At 43.1% G+C, this 17,058-nt stretch overlaps 1 protein-coding gene across 4 annotated transcripts in view; it reads right to left on the bottom strand.

Moving 5' to 3' along the window:
* Nucleotides 1–5,359: 5,359 nt before the first annotated feature.
* Nucleotides 5,360–17,058, bottom strand: part of Astn2 (astrotactin 2) — a 1,041,512-nt gene continuing 1,029,813 nt past the window's right edge. For all 4 annotated transcript variants that reach the window (XM_026782391.1, XM_013348224.2, XM_026782390.1 and 1 more), the window contains one exon: nt 5,360–10,713. In XM_026782391.1, the coding sequence (XP_026638192.1) occupies nt 10,476–10,713 (238 nt within the window). In that variant the 3' untranslated portion in view covers nt 5,360–10,475. The remainder of the gene's footprint in view (nt 10,714–17,058) is intronic.

The following is a 17,058-nucleotide window of genomic DNA, read 5'->3' as shown; positions in this document are numbered from 1 at the left end:
GAGAGAGACAGAGGCAAAGACAGAGAGAGACAGGGAGATGGAGTTCTGGTATGTATCACCCTACCACATTCCTGAACCCTCGGGGATATTAACAGAAGAGGCCTACGAAAGATTGGAAATGTTAGTATGTGGATAACCTCAGGCAGTGGTGTCTTTTGGACAAAGCAAGGCAGTTGCACATATCAGCTCATAGTGATTGTGGTAGCATGTACCACAAGACCTGCACAAGCTCAAGCTAAATAAGACAAAATTCAAACATGGAAAAGGAGAAGTGAACACAAACCCCACCCCTATTTGAGGTGCCATCAGCTTTTAGCGACTTCTGGAATAGAAAAGGTGTCAGTTTTCTTCAGCGAGGTGGTCACAGAAAGGTTGACTGCTGTCCAGAGCAGGGTCCACACTCACCATTAGTTGCATAAGAAATTAGACACCATGGGAGGAAGATGGAGATGGCTGCGGGAGGAGCTGGGGTGTGTGACTATGGTCCAAATGCATAGTGAATATGATGATAATTCATTGTGTAAAATTCTCAAAGAATTAATTCAAACAATTTTTAAAAAGCTTATCTATGCTCATGTTCTCCCTCCTTCTGCTCCTCATTGGGACCTTGGGAGCTCAGTCCAGTGCTCCAGTGTGGGTCTCTGTCTCTATCTCCATCCATCCCCAGATGAAGGTTCTATGATGATATGCAAGATATTCGTCAGTATTGCTATAGGATAGGGTCATTTGAGGTTCCCTATCCTCAGCTGCCCAAGGAACTAACTGGGGACCTCGGCTTGGGCACCTGGGATCCACTCTAGGTTCAAGTCTCTTGCCAACCCTAAGGTGGCTGCCTTAACTAAGAATTGTGCTTCCGTGCTCCCCTATCCAACCTTCCTTTATCCCAATCCTCCTTTTTCCCCAAGTTCCCCCCATTCTCCCCTTCTCCCTTTTCTCTCCCCATCTCCCCTTAACTCTATCCCACCCCACCCCCAAGATCCCAATTTTCTCTCCGGCAATTTTGTCTACTTCCCATAGCCAAGAGTATGGAGAACATGAACAAAGAAGTCGGGACCACAAAGGGTGCACCCACCCACTGAGACAGTGGAGCTGATCTATTGGGAGCTCACCAAGGCCAGCTGGACTGTGACTGAAAAAGCATGGGATAAAACTGAACTCTCTGAACATGGCGAACAATGAGGGCTGATGAGAAGCCAAGGACAATGGCATGGGGTTTTAGTCCTACGTAATGTGCTGGCTTTGTGGGAACCTAGCCAAACTGCATGTTCACTTTCCTAGATATGGACGGAGGGGGGAGGACCTAGGACTTACCACAGGGCAGGGAACCCTGACTGCTCTTTGGACTGGAGAGGGAGGGGAGAGGGGGGGGGGGAGGGGGAGAAGGGTGGGAGGAGGGGGAGCGAAATGGGAGGCTGGGAGGAGGTGGAAACTTGTTTTGTTTTTTCTCCTTTTCTCAATAAAAAAAAGTTACCTCAAAAAAAAAAAAGCTTATCTAGATTTTAGAGGTCAGTCATAACTATTCTTTCCATGTACCACTCTCTCGAAGATTCAAGATCCTAAGAGTAGGATTCAAATGGACTCACATACTGTCAGATACCTGGGGCTGAAAACAAGAGTCATCAGAAGTCATAGAAACTATTCCAAGTGGGGCAAAGGTGATTCTTCACTTCACTCTATCCCAAAAGAATGAGGACTAACAGTTTCAGAAGAAAGTTTTCTGAGAAAGTGGAATTCAGGCAGCAAAGTTTAACCAGCTTTGGTGTTGCATGGATGTAAGGCATAGAACAATGAGCCCCAGAGACAAGCTGTGGCTACTACATAACCTGGAAATGTCTTACCTTGCTTCTGCCTTGTGGTGTGGTTAGGACAGCAAAGGAAATGATGGGTTTAGTGCCATTCTGGTCTGTGCCACTGCCTTTAACGCTGTTTCACCTCTTTAGACCACACAGTGTTCACTTGTTGTTATATCACACAGATACTAGGATAAACAGATTAATTAAATCCAAACACCATTTGTGCAATGTACTGGTCAGATTCTGGCTGCGCTAGGCTCATTCACAAGTAGAAGTCTCACTAAGAAGAAACAAGGGCCAGAAAATTTCATGTGTAACCCACGGCCCCTTTTCCTAACTAATGACGGAAAGTCCCGTGCCCAAACTATCCTTTGTTCTGAGTTTTACTGTTTGTTTTCAGAGAACGTTCCAGTTCCTTATGCAATAGGACATGCGGTTGGGTGTTGAGTTTTTCTGTCTGGTTAGACTTTGTAGGAACTAATGCAATCCCAGGGGTATGGACAAGCAAAGCTAAAGAATGAGCAAGCAAGAACTCTCACTGAGAACTTGGTATTTAACACACTCTAGTCCAGAGTCTTTCTTATGTTTCCCAAGCATTTTATATATATATATATATATGTCATCTATAGAGTTTTCTTGTTTGCTGTTGAGAAGACTGAGTACCAAAGATGCAAAGTTCTCATTTGTGTGTGTGTGGGGGGGGGGTTGGATGCAAGTTTGACTATAAAAATCATATTCATGCTCCTAGAATGACTGCACCTACCACCAACTGTTCCTATAGGCATCTTGCTCCTCATTCCATGAATGTCCTCTCTTCTTGAATGCTCTTGATATCTAACCCTAGTGACAGAGAACTGAATGCCACTTCCTTTCTTCACTCAACCATACTCAACCAAGCAGCATTGTATCAGAAGAAGCCCTGAGCAGATGTAATCTGGTCTCAACTCTCTTTTCTTTAATGGTCCAAACACAAAGGACCTTCAGATGAACACGTATGGTTGGGATAGGTGAAGATGGGACTAGACCAGACTGTGCTCTGGTGGGAAGGTAATTTGGAAATCACCTAGATCTGTGGTTGAAAAACAGGACACACATCAAAACCACCTACCACAGATTGTGAAGGTGAGAATTACTACGTTTTCCCCAAGATTTATTCAATCGACATTTCTGTGAATAGAATCTAGAAATCCTTTTTCTCCCTTAAGGTCTCAGGTTATTTGGATATTTCAATTCAGATCTCTAAATTACATTGTAGGGGAATCAAGATCCACAGAAAGAATGAAATTTGCCTAGGCCATGATTTTATTTCCTAAGAAGGCAAAGCTTGTCCTGGTCCTGTGAATTCCTGTAAAGAACCCCCTTCTAAGCAATTGCTTCCTGTTCTGCCCCAGAAAGACTGTTTATCCTCTGTCGAGCTGAATAGCTTGCAAGCAAGTGAAGAAACTACGTCATCTCTGACCGTAAAACCTAGTGAACCACAAGCAAGCTGTTGTTTGTGCTACAAACCACCTGGGAGGCTGGCCTGACCTGGCACAGGCCTTGAGCCTCAGGAAAGCCGTTTTCCCCACTGCCTTCGTTACCTGCCCAGAGTTCAAGAACAAGTATGGGCCTGGGGTCATTGTAGGGTCAGAAATTCACTGGAGATTTAAAAAGGGGGGGGTAATAATTCACTCCTGGGTCTGTTACCTGTATAGTCATGTTCACTTTCCTTCCTTACTCTCAGTCTCTGCATTCCTAAAATGGGAGGGTCGGCCTCTGAAATGCTTGAGAGTGAAGCTGTTCAGCTTCTATGTGTACAGTTAGATCGGTGTTCTGGTTTCTTCCCAACCGCATTACTCCAGGAAGCACCTCCCTGAGGCCGAAGCTCCCTTCTCAGATGGGAGTGTTGACAGCTGGCATATGGAGTGTGGATGGAAACTGAGAGAAACATTGTGCTAGCTTGCTTGGCACAGACCCTGGCCCTGGAGAGTGCTCAGCAGGTGGCAGTCAGTGTTCTTGTTTCTGCAATTTGTCTTCCTCATCTGATTCTCCAAGAGGCAAGTTTCCAAGGCTAGCCCTTCCATACACTCTCTCCAGTTGTCAGAGGCCCCTCAACCATCTCCAAGTTGCTAAGTTCAAAGGAAATTAGCATGGGATTCAGAAGGAAGAAGCCCACCTGTCTGCTCTTACCAAGAGACCCTGTGTGAACTTGAAACCTCATCTCTTCTTACATATCCTCATCCACGAGGTCCAGCTCTCGAGCCTTGCCCTATTAGGTACAAATAGGAATGGTTTTGAGACATCATAGCACTGGATTAACATATGTTTTCTAAGCCTTTTACCAACAGTTTACCTTATCCTGACTACTAAAGACGCACAGCAGAGTCCTCTCTAGGATATCACAGCATAGAGAGAAACAAACATCTAGAAGCACAGCTAGAACCTGCCTCAGTGGTACCACCATGGGAATATGAAGTCTGGGAGAAGCAAAAGCAGAAGCTTTTATCCTGAATCGGGATGCTCAAAGCAGCTTTCTTGGAAAATGTCATTCTTCTCCTCCAGGAGTTTGCTTTGTAAACAGCACGCTCTCTGTAAATACACAGGACTGCTTACCTCTAACTTTTCTGACAGCAGGGCAGAAATGCTTGCAAGTCCTAGAACAATAAAACTGAACGACTCCACAAGGAAACTCCAGTGCAAGCAACTTGTACAAGAAGAGAAAAGCACATCTGAAAAGAAACTGCCTCTGCAGAGAATCCAAAGCCTGACTGTGTCACAGCTGGATCAAGAATATGAATTAGATACTTACTGCCACCTAGAATGAAAACCCCTTTCCCCTCCTTGCCACACTTACGCAAATGCACACGCACACATACACGTACAGGCACACATGGCTGCTTGTCCAGCAGGACACACCTGTGGATGCTTGTCCTTCCCTACTGCCAACCCTTGTAAAATAGGCAAGCAGGGAAGCCTGGCTTTGGTTGTAATACGTACAAATACATGGGGCAAAGTTTCCAAAGGGAGACAGACAGTGAACACCTTTCAGGGTCTGGCAGTTTTACGGGCAAAGACCAATTAAAAGCACACCCCACACAAAGCTAGTGTGTTTTGTTTGGCTATGGCCTTCCCTCCAGGTTCCTTGTATACCCGTAAGTTACACTGATGGTCCAAACTGGAAGGGTCACTGTTCTCAAGGGAGCACACATCTTCGGGTATTCCTGGGGAAACTTCCCTCAAGGTTGACATGTAGAAGCAGGCTCATTATTACTGATAGTAAGCTAAAAGCTAAGTCCAGTGCAGAGATGTAAGAGTTCTAAGATACATAAAGAATCTGACCTAGACCATGTTGATGTCTTGATAACAATCCTAGGAGGAGAATAATAAGGGCTACAGAGAGAGCTAAAGCAAAGACAGTTAAGTCTACACTCTGAGAATCCAGAGGGAAAATACCAGCTCCTTCTAAAAACCACACAATCTCTCAGAAAACTGATTGACATTTGAATCTGATTGTTCCAAGCTATAAAGCCATTCCCAGATGAAGAAAAGAAAAGACAGAGACTGAGAAAGATGTATTAAAGGCCATTTTTGACATTTTTATGTGGCTGGAGACCAAAGAATTGGGTATAAGAGTGACCACAGTGATTCACACTTACAAAACTCTGGTATGCCAGGTGCTGTTCTAAGTATTTAACATGTATTGATTTATTGAATCTTCTCAAGCCATGGCTACTTTTCCCAGTTGGCAGAAGAAAAACAAAGGCACAGGTGAGTTCCCATTTGCCTAGTTAATTAGGTCATTAACAATGAGCAGATTTGTAACGATTAAAAAATAAATTAGAAAAAAGTTGAAAGTCAGGGGATCCAGGTTCTTTCTGATATTCTATGACCTTACTGAGACTTCAATCACTTCTAGGGTGATCAGAGACAACCTCAAAGGGACATGGTGAATATGAAAGGGAAAGAAAAGTGGAATGTTTCTTTGTACACTACACATCATATAATCCCTCATTCCTAAGACACATACACTTCTCCCACTTTGGTGGGATAGTATGGAGACTTGAGTTTATACAAGGCAAGTGACTGCTCAATGTCATACACCATTGTACCAGTTCACAGTTAAACAAAGGCCCGTGCATGATTTCCACAGAAGTCATAGTCTTGACCCTAGTAGTGGTTTTCAATCTGAGAGTCAAAAGACTACCAGAAAACAGATATTTACATTATGATTCATGACAGAAGCAAAATTACAGTTACAAAGTAGCCACAAAAATAGTTTTCGTTGGATCACCACAACATAGGAAACTGTATTAAAGGGTCGCAACATTAGGGAGGCTGAGAACCACTATTGTGTGGAGCATTTGCATGATACAAATCATGTGCACACATGCACTGCTCACTGAACCCATGGGGTTCTATAGCTCCTTCATTCCACAGCTGCTTTCTACTCATTCTGACTACACAACAGTGGCCAACAGAAAACCCAAACCACAGAACTTCTAGCTAGTAAGTCTTTCTTGAGTCAGCTTACTTACCATGCCTCAAATCCAGTATTGCCTAGCCATGGTCTTAGCTCAGGTTTTCCCATCTGCCTTCTAAATAATCCCTAGTCTCCTTGTGCCACCAGCAGTGTGCCCTCTCCCTACTTTTCTACCATGAATGTAGATGGGTCTTCAGAAATGATCTATGCATCCACGCTCCTGCTTCCAATGGCTAGCTCAGTTGCTTCTGCCCACCTCTCAAAACCATCTCTCTTGTTGCTCAGGCTATTTGTTACTCAAGCATAACATACTTGCAATGAAATGCTGGTCTTTCTGCTTTCTTTACCATTCTGCTTGACGAACTCCTGTATATTCATGCACATCAAGACTGTTTTGATGGCAGAGACCACAACGCCTGTTCCTTCACATATAAATAAGTCACTGTCATAACTGTTTACGTGTAAAATTTGCTAACATTATCTCCAATTTTTAATTTAGCATTCTCTGCATTCATGAGAAATGGAGGATTTAACTCCTCAGCAGGCAAAGAAACTAAGACTTACAGTAGTTTACATGCTGTCTGCAAGGCTAACTTGAGGATCTTAGTTGGCAAGACCTGCCCAATTTGCCTTCCAGATATCTCTGAGTTCAGCCCCTCTCCCTTGATAGATTGCCTAGCTAATATTTAGAATCAGATTGGCTTGATTTCAGAGTGTCTGATTTTATCACACTATGTTTAGTTAGTTAAATTCTTGGAGATCCTCAAGGGCAAAATTGAGTCTTCTTTGTCTCAGTGTCCCACACCTGGAAAATAATCTTCAGGTCCCAGCTGGAAAGTAGACTTAGCTTTAGACTCAGGAAAGAGATAATTATGTACGCAACAAAGAGTTGTTGCATCCGTTTGCCTTCAGCTGTAGCAAGCACAGTGCTCACCAAATGCAATTCCTTTAGCTGACAGAGTTTAGACGCCAGTCATCCGGCATCATCACTTAGAAGGTGTAGCATTAGAACAGGTCTGCCTGAACCTCAGTTTCCTACAAACTAACAAACAGAATCCCAACAGGGTATGAATGTTTTATAAAGCATGGTTCAGTGAGAGGAGCATGGGGATACATGGGAAGATGATTTCCTAAATGGTTGTCATGAGCGTTTGTCTGTGTAATGTACTCTTTTGAAGTCTGCCTAAAGTAATTTTGTGTGGTGTGTGTGTGTGTGTGTGTGTGTATTGTGTTTGTGTGGTACAACACATACATCAGCTGTCATATTCTATCTTCTGTCTCTCTCAGCCTTATTGCCTTAAGACAAGGTCTTTCAGTGAATTTGAAGCTGCTCTTTGGAACTTCTAGGTCATGTCTGTCCCTGTCCCCAATGATGTGACTACAGGAATACATGCCAAATCAGTCTTTTATGTCACTTCTGGGAATTTGATGTCAGATCCTCAAAACTTCAAAGTAAATACTCTTACCCATTCTTAGCCATCTCTTCAGTCCTGAGAAGATAGTTCTCGATCATAATGAAGAAGGGACCGGTGAGGGGTGATTTCCCATGCACCTCTAGCACACTTCTGTGTGTTCACACCTTCTTTATTTGATGCTGGAGAGATTGCATGGGAAATCCCATTCTTGCCCCTCAGTGAAATGTCAAATCCCTGGTATTTTCTGTGGCAGCACACGAATCAGTCCGGCTGTACTGACGCCAAGGCTGCATGCCAACAGCTGCACTTGCACTTCAGGACTTTTCCTATTCTCTAATGAAGCATCCTAACAAATATTGGTCTAACCTCTTTTGCTGCCATGTCAGACCACACACACATGCACGCACACACACAAACACACACACACACTCACACACACACACCTTGTCTTACCAAGCTTCTGGCTTCCTACTCTTGACAGTCATATGATGGCTGGGAAAAGCAACAGATACCACAGTACAGGGAAAGGAAGCTGAAGTCAGTGAGAGTGTGGAAGGGAAACTGAGTCAGATCAGCCTGACAGAAAGTATTCCAGGGGACTACTATTATCTGTGAGAGCTTCAAAGAAACGACATGGTTTTAGAGGGACATAATGATAATCTACTAAATTCTGACATTATGACCACTTCTCTTTGAGTTAAATCTGTCATAGTATTTATATTATCATACAGTTAGTCATTAATTCTCTTTGTGAGAAGGTAGGTGTGTGTGTGTGTATGTGTGTGTGTGTTCACGTGTATTATTCCTCTGTGTGTGTATGTGTGTGTGTCTGTCTGTATGTATGTCTGTGACTCTGTGTGTGTGTGTGTCTTTCCTGTGTGAATGCAGAGGTCATAAGTTGATATTAGTGTCTTCCCCTGTTGCCACCCTTTTTACCTTTTTAGGTCTTTCTAATGCGCAAGTATTGCTGACTAAGACATCTTTCCAGCCCTCCCCCTCTATGGTTATCTATAGAGTTCAGGAGGCTGTTATAGTTCAGTGGCCAATTTTCACAATAATCTTCCTAAAATTTATATTATCCCTAAGATGATATTATAATATGATATTATCTCCATCAGTATTAAAAGAAACTCTTCTCTACACTACTCTAAGTGGGATGAGGCACATCCTAGCTCTTATTTACTAAGCTTGTCTAGCAATCCCACCAGGCAGGACCTCTATTGACCCATTTCACTGACAAAGAAACTGAATTGAAGGTATAGATTACTTGCCTAAATATTATAGCTGGTGAACAGTAGTGGAGTTAGACTTAATGCAGGTTCAGATCACTGCCCCCAGCACACTAGGAAGTTTCGTCTTTGTCACTTACAGATTCTTACACACACATTCTCAGTTACAGCCTCCATTACCCTCTCCTATACCTTCTACAATACCCTTCTTCCGTATATGACACAAGCATTGGACCCATGAATTCACTGTAGTTGGGGATACATGCACAAGAGCTGCACAAAGGGTACATCTGTTGCCTTTGTAGCTCGTGAGAATATGGGGCTCATGAGGTCTCACCCCTCACTGAGAGATTATGGGAGTTGTAGGCACTGGAAGACAGGCTATTATTTTCTTCAATAGTTTGGCCACTGATAAGTTGTTTGTGATCCAGCAAATAGTGTGCTGCTTGTGCTCATGCTCAATTCAGTATTTTTTTATACGCAATAAAAGCTTGTTTGGCCTTTAATAAGCTAGAATTTATCTTCTCCCTGCTTTTGTTCATGACTTTGCCTCTCCCTGGACAATATAACATTTTTCTCACTTTCGCCTGCTACCTTCACCCTTATTCTTTGGGATTAACTATTGCATTTCCAGCAAGCACTTTCAAAGTCCTTCTGCATGTCTTATGATCCAGACATGTCTGACAAAGCGTTCATTCATCTCCAGTCCAGGCCGACACTATACTAGACTGCTTCTCTATAGTAACCACTAGACTGTAAGTTCTTACAGGACAGAAAACTTCCCTGTCTTCTTGCTTTATCCTGTGCCTTCCATACAGTCCCTCAATGTTTGTTTAAGAAATAGACAGAGGTCCCTCAAGCATGCTTCATTGGTAAGAAACATCACCCAAGCAAAAAGAGAGACAATAGGAATTTTAATGCACAGAAAGTCCTGTAGAGACCCACAGGGAGCAGAAAGAAGCAATGGGCCTTCAAACTCAATAATGTCCAGAGAGAGAGAGAGAGAGAGAGAGAGAGAGAGAGAGAGAGAGAGAGAGAGAGGAATAAGGAAGAGGAGGAGGAGGAAGAGGAGGAGAGTTAAGAGGGAGAGGGGAAAGAGGAGGAAGAAAGATGAGGAGAGAAGAGAGAGAGGGAGAAGACCCTAAAGACCCAAGCTTCCTTGCTGCCACAGTCTCCAGAGCATCCTTGCTCATGCGGAAGTAGTCAAATTGTCTTTCCCCAGGTCTCCTTCCAGGGGTCCATGGCCAGAGGGAAGAAGGAGAGGAAAGGCCTCTTGGTCTCCACCTGAAAGCTCTTGCGTCCACAATGACTTCCATACATAAGAAAAGGTTTATAAAGGAGAAACATTTGATAGAGTGAAATAATATCTTAGAAAAAATAAAAGAGAAAAATGAATAATTCCATTGGTTACAAAGTTCTTGGCTGTCTGTCCACGGAGAAACAGTTTGCTTTGGCCTTGCTGGCAAGTGTCATAGGCCAGGCCCCTCAGCTGTCCCCCAGCCCACCCAGGTCCCAGGATCCATGAAAGTAGTGCTCCCTCTAAGAGCGTGTCTGTGCTCAAGGAGGGTAGTACCCTCCCTCACCGGCCTTTGGTCTCCCCATACGTGTTTCGGGCCATGGACACCATCTTCTCCTCACATGTGATTTTGGTGTCTTTGAGGATGCTATACCACACCATTCCTGCAGGCCGGACCTCCTCACTGCGGCAGAAGAGATAGGGTATGGTGTCCACACGGCTCTGGATGTAGGCGCTTCGTAAGAGACTAGAACAATGGCTGCTGACCCTCTCCAAGCGCCGCAGGATCAGATGAGCCTTCCTAAAAAGCGCAAGGAGACAGAAACAGTCAGGGGAAGTCGGAAAAGGTCTTAGTATGATCAACAGATATTGGAAGATATCTTACCAAAGTATATTTGATGACCCACTTCCAACCTTAGTGTGATACTTTAAATACCTACTCGAGTAACCCGAAACTGTGATAGAGTGTTCGCCTTAGAAATTCAAGGCTCTAGCTGAGTAATGAAGTATCCCACCTTCTACAGAAGGATGACCTTAGGATCTATCCTTTTCAGTTGCATTGCTTGCCTTGTTATTTGTAGCATAATACCAGCTTTAGGGCTCTGATTAACAGACATTATATAAATGACAAAAATATTTACAAAAACTAATAACTGGGATTTGACACCATGTGCCAAGTATTCATTGAATATGTGCTGCACACATGTTTAAAAACTCTAATATTGTTATCAAATATTCACACTATTCCTAAATGTTGCTTTTAGACTTCCAGTTAAGAGATGAGAAACCCATACTCAGAAAAATAAAATAATTTGACCAAGGTCAAATATTAAGTTGATCTCTTGAATCTTTAGATTTCTCCAACTGTCTGTCTGTCTTTTTGTTGTTGCTGTTGTTGTGTTTTTGTTGTTGTTGTTTGAGACAGGGTTTCTCTGTTGTATTGGAGCCTGTCCTGGAACTTGCTCTTTTAGGCCAGGCTGGCCTCAAACTCACAGAGAACCACCTTCAGTTTCCCGAGTGCTGGGGTTAAAGACATATGCCACTACCACCTGACTTGTCTGGTTTTTTGCTTCATTCACTCCCACACAACATACTCTTTCCCTGTCATGATGTTTGGCAATAATTCCCCGTGTGCTTACTCCTTTATTAAAGCTTAAATATGAATGTCAATGCAAATCAAAGCTTTTCTTTAGTCCTCCACCTTATTGCTCAACTGGTGTTGAACATCTTGCCCTCATAAGTTGCTTCTGAGGTCCAGTGTTTGACAAAACAGTATGATTCCAATACACTGTAATTATGATGTGCCAGAAGCAAGGTTAAACATGACATTGATCTAAGCAAGAGTCATTCTGAGTGGTGGTCACCACTTGGAACTTTCCTGGAATCTTCTAACAGTAGAGAGTGATGGCTGTGCAATCGGAACTAGGGGATCTGAACTTTGAGATCCCCTAGTTCAAGGTTTCTTAACAGTGCTACTAATTAACTCTTTCTTATAGGAGCAGTCGTGTTGGATGATTTCACCTTCAGGAGGAAATAGCACCACAGATCTGTCAGGACAATAAAACTGGTTCCTAATATTTCCAAATATTCTTTCAAGGGACTTCTTAAGGACTTTTATAGCCTGATCTGTTCTCAAAGACAGAGAAACAGAAGCTTAGAGAAGGAAAGGCAGACCTCTTTCCTAGATCATACTACACGTGAAGCTCTTGTTTGTCCACATTCTAGCATCTTTAAGAAACCCGGGGGGGGGGAGTGTTGGCAGCTGAGAAAAATCTGTCTCTGTGTTTCTCTGTATTTGTGTCTCTAGCTCTCCCTCCTCTCCATGACCACTCAAGACCCTGGGAGAGAAGACATTTTATAGCGCAGACCCCACAAGTTGGAGACGTTGCTAGGCACCTGTGTGGTGACTGAAAAAGAGCTGAACTTGTGTATTGCATTTTGTGGGTGCGACTCAGGAGGTGCTTTTTAAAGAGTCATCTTCGTATAGTTCACCACTTGAGTGGAATATTCTGTGAGAAGCCAAGAATTTAGCATTTTATGATCACACTCAATCCACAGGCCTCCCTCCCCACAGGCCGCCTCTCACCCTGTGAGAAGCCTGAGGATTATCTTCCACCCTTTCTTGTTTGAACTCCTACTCTATTCTTATTTTTTCTTGTGTATTTTTTATATTTATGTACTTTATGTATGTTAGTACTTTGCCTGCATGTATGTATGGAACCATGCTTGGTCCCCACAGATGTCAGTGAAGCTCACTGAATCCCCTGGCTTTGGAGTGAGAAATGGTTGTGTGTCACCATGTGTGTTCTGGAGATGGAACTCAGGCCCTCTGTAAGAGTAACATGTGCTTGCTCTTGATCCCTGAAGCATTGTTCTAGTTCCTCTGCTCTCATTTTGTTTAAAAATATTTATTTACATGTATGTATATGATTATGGACTATTTCTATGTGTATATGTTTCTGTGTGAGGTGACCACATGCTATAGTGTGTACTTGAGGTCAGAGAACAGCCTTGGAAACTGGTCCTCAATTTCTACTTTGTTTGAGCCAGTCTATCTGTGCTGCATGTACCAGTCTAGATGGCTGGAGAGCTTATGGAAGAGTCTCCAGTGTCTTCCCTTCTTGTCACTGAAGTTCTGTGGCTACAAACAGTCTCCTCTGTTGGGTTACACAAGTCACAGCTATCTGAACTCAGAATACCAGGCTTGTGTGGCATTTATATCCACTAAACCATCTGTCTCTAGTTCTCTTGTTCTGTTTTTAATATTTCTATATCCTTGGGAAAATTTGCCTATTGTCTCTAAACCTGCTTTCTTTGAAAAGGAGGTATGGGAAGCTAAAGGAAATAGAGTAAAATTGTGGTTGTTAGTTGAGAATATTTTATAGCCAACTTTTCATTCAGTAGATTCTATGAGAAAAGCAAACAGATGAAGGTGGGGACACAGGAGTCAAGAGCAATGTGTTAAAAAGAAGTCAGAAGCACTGTATGAGCAGACAGAAAAGTGTCTAAGTGGGGCTATGGTTACCTAAGGAAACTTCCTAGTGAAAGAGGGGCTTGGGTTGACTCTTAGGGGTAGAAGAGAAAGAGTGGCAGTTGGCAGTGGCAAAGGCAAAGGTGGAGGAATGCATAAGAGTTCTGGGATTGCAGCTGGAACACACTCAGGGAGCTCTGGGGGAGGGGTCAACAACACTAAAGCAGTGGGATGGCAGCAAGTCATTTCACCATTGTCCCAGTCTCCTTGTCCTTCCCACGCAGTGTGACTGACTCCCCATAAATAGAGGGTTGTAGATACAGCTCCACTGGCAGAATGCATGTGCAGCATGCATGAATTCCTGGGCTCAGTCCCCAGCCATGCACATGCCCAGGAGAGGGGCATTGCCTGGGATCCTAGCATCCCCAAAGCAGAAGCAAAAGAATCAGGCACTCAAGGCCATCCCGTGGCTACACGGTGAATTTGAGATCAGCTCAAACACATGTGATTCTGTTTTGAAAACTAAATAAACAAATAAGAAATGTGAAAAGGGGATAATGAATCTATGTCAAAGTCTTAACAAGCGCTATCTCTGGTTCTATAGGTGTTTAAATCAAACTTAAAAATTACTTGTTTTAAATTTATGCTTAGAGAATTTCAAATATGTATACAGTGCATTTGGATTATATACACTCCCAATTTCCCCTGACAGCCTAAATAGAAAAACCAACTTTTTGACATGATACATCATCACTCATAAAGTTCACATGCAAGAACCACAAAATGTAGTTACAAAACAATACATAAAGTCATAAAATGTTTTACATGTACAATATGTCCCAGGTCCTATCCATAGCTATTCCCAACATCTCCAAACTTTAAACCGAAAAAGTAATTGAATGGGATCTGGTTCATTTAAAAAATAATTTTGTGGCTTTTGAAAGCGAGTAGTGGAAGGTTAGATTGACAGTTGATCATTAATCCTACCGCTGTCACTGCCACCACCACTGTCACCACCATCATGGCTCACACCATGTTTATGGTGTTGGAAGGGACTGTTTACCAGTCAGGCAGTAGGGAGAGGCATGATCTCGAAGAACTCTATGTGTCAATATCAGAAGAGGCTGACAGCTACTAAGTCTCTCCCTGAGGAGCAGTAGTGATGAACTGGCAAACAAGAGAATACATACTGTGTGAATCTGTAAGATGAGCACCTAATCATCAGCAAGAGAAGAGGCTCAGGGAAGTCTTCTCAAGGAGCATAATGGCAAAGCTATGTGGTCAACGATGGGACATAGGCTTCAGATAAACGAGAGACATAAACTAGCTGTTGATTAAAATGGAGGATCAAAGTAACATACGGAAGGCCACAGCAGATACAAGATCATTTATATTTTCCTGGGCCACACTCATCACAGGTTTTGATTTCATTCTCTGGGCAACGGAGAGTCAGTACCTGCTCTAGGCAGTCATAAACATAAGCAACAAATAAAAAAATAAGTTTGGAAAGGGTATTTTTCCTCATCATGCCCAAATGCTTTTCCTCCAAAAGCCTAGCCATTTCCTGAGAAAGACATATAAAAGTCTATTACATAAGTCTCTTCTGTACAGGTGGGAAAATGGAGCTTTGTTATGAGAATTGTATGAAAGGAATGACTTCTGCTAATAGTGGATAAATCCAGAACCAGTATTCCTGGTGGTCCAGGGTTGAGTCAAGGTGTAAGTTCTAGCATCCCCCATTCAAGTCCTAGGTCAATTATTTAACAGCTATGTAGATGATGAGCCAAGTCTTCAACATGACTTACTTTCCACAACTGTCAAGCAGAAATGGCAATAGTGATTGTGGCAGTTGAGACAATATAGGTATTTGCTTGGCTTTAAGTAAATGCTAGGCACACAAGGGAGTGGTGTTAATAGGAGAAAACCCATTAGAGTTAGAACTTTTATGGTTCTTTGATCCTCAGTTTCACCACTGGAAAAGCAGGATTTAGGATACTGAAGCTGCAGGGATGTTGTTGGGCTGTGGCAAAATGATTAACACTAGCATCAAGCACAAGCAAGCTTGTAGAAGGCATTTAGTTTGCATTTAGACAACAGAATAGTATAGTGGAAATGAAGTAGGTACAGTTGGATTGGTGGTGCCCAAAGACAAGGATGAGTGAAAGAGACCAAAGGCAACACTGCTAGGTAACAAAGGTAACAAAATCTAGGCTTTGGAGAACCATAAATCAAAGGTCCTGTATGCTGCAAGCATTCCCAGGAGGGAAATCCTAGGTCAGAGTTTTTCAAGGACAAGAAATGAAATCTCCTTTATTGCAGTTGGGATGGGTGTCTGTTGGAATAGGAGGCAAGAGATAAAGGTAGAAAGTTCATTTGTCATGCATTAGGAGAAAGAATGGGGCAAGGTGACTAATAAGGGATTCGGGAGCTGGATCTCACTTCCAATTCTCTGGAATTGCAGAATCTTTGATGGGCAGTCTATTTCCATCACAACTTCCCAATTAACAGTTGATTCAGGTCCCTGCTTTTCCTTTGTATGTCTCAAGTTGATCTTAAATGTTTCTGGGTTAGGTAATACCAAATTAGAAAGTGTCCAGGACATGCACACCAAGGGCGAAAGAAATTCTCCAGAATGGAAGAGGGCAGATTAAAGTAAGCAATGTCTCCATTCACTGTGCCCTGATCGGGCCACAGCTAGTGAAAACAGACCTGTGTTCAGCAACATCAAGAAACTATAGTCAGACTGAGACGGTGGAGGACTTCCGACAAGCTAACCTGCTGAACTCAGAGCAGGAGGAGAGGCAACCAGAAAGCTGTGTTGTTTCCGCAACTGCAAGCAGGTGGGCAAAGAGCTGAACAGCAGGGGTGATGGTGACTACATATGAGTGCTCACTGTACGTCAGAAATTGTACCTGTGCAGACAATCTAACATCGGCGCTCATCACAATGCTGGAGTCTGTGTTCTATTTCCAGTGCCAAATCATGTAACTCAAATCATGTCTCATGTCTCTGCAACAAGGCACTGACTGTTATAAAGAAACCATCACCCAACTGAGGAGTTCCATCGGGACGGGCTACCGATCCAGAGTGGTGAGGGCCTGCCTACTGGGCAGGCCTCAAGGACCCCAAAAAGGGAGCATGCGCACCTTCAGCTTTTGCAGCAGGGTGTCCTGTATTCTACTTGTCCCTGCCCTGCCCCACAAGTTCTCCCTTTTGTCCGCGGGACATTGGACTACCAGGCATCTATGTTTTGGTGCTGAGGAGTTCCATCTGGACGGAACGGTTCCTGCTTCTACACTGAAGAGTTACACCCAGAGAGTCAGTCACAGCAAAGACTGGACCAAGACACCAAGCCTCTCCTGGCTCCATTTGAATGAAGAGATGGGAAGGCGCCAAGGCAAGAATTCCTCCAACAACCTGAAAGGCAACATGACATCACCAGAATCCAGGGATCCCGAAATAAGAAGAATTGTACATCCTACTCTAGAAGAATTAAAAGAAATCGACTCAAAAGTGAATTTTATGAAAAAAATAGAAGACCTTAAACAGGAAGTGAAAAACTGCCATAAACAATTAGAGATCACAAACAAAAAGGTAGAGGAAATGAATAAATCGCTCAAAGATACCCAAGAAAACCAAGAGAAACAAGAAAAAGCAATCAAACAGGTAAGGGAA

Source organism: Microtus ochrogaster, chromosome 10 (assembly GCF_000317375.1).
Source record: "Microtus ochrogaster isolate Prairie Vole_2 chromosome 10, MicOch1.0, whole genome shotgun sequence".
Classification (NCBI taxonomy): Eukaryota; Metazoa; Chordata; class Mammalia; order Rodentia; family Cricetidae; genus Microtus; species Microtus ochrogaster.
Note: the sequence above shows the minus strand (reverse complement) of the source record. Positions and strands in the feature narration are given on the sequence as shown.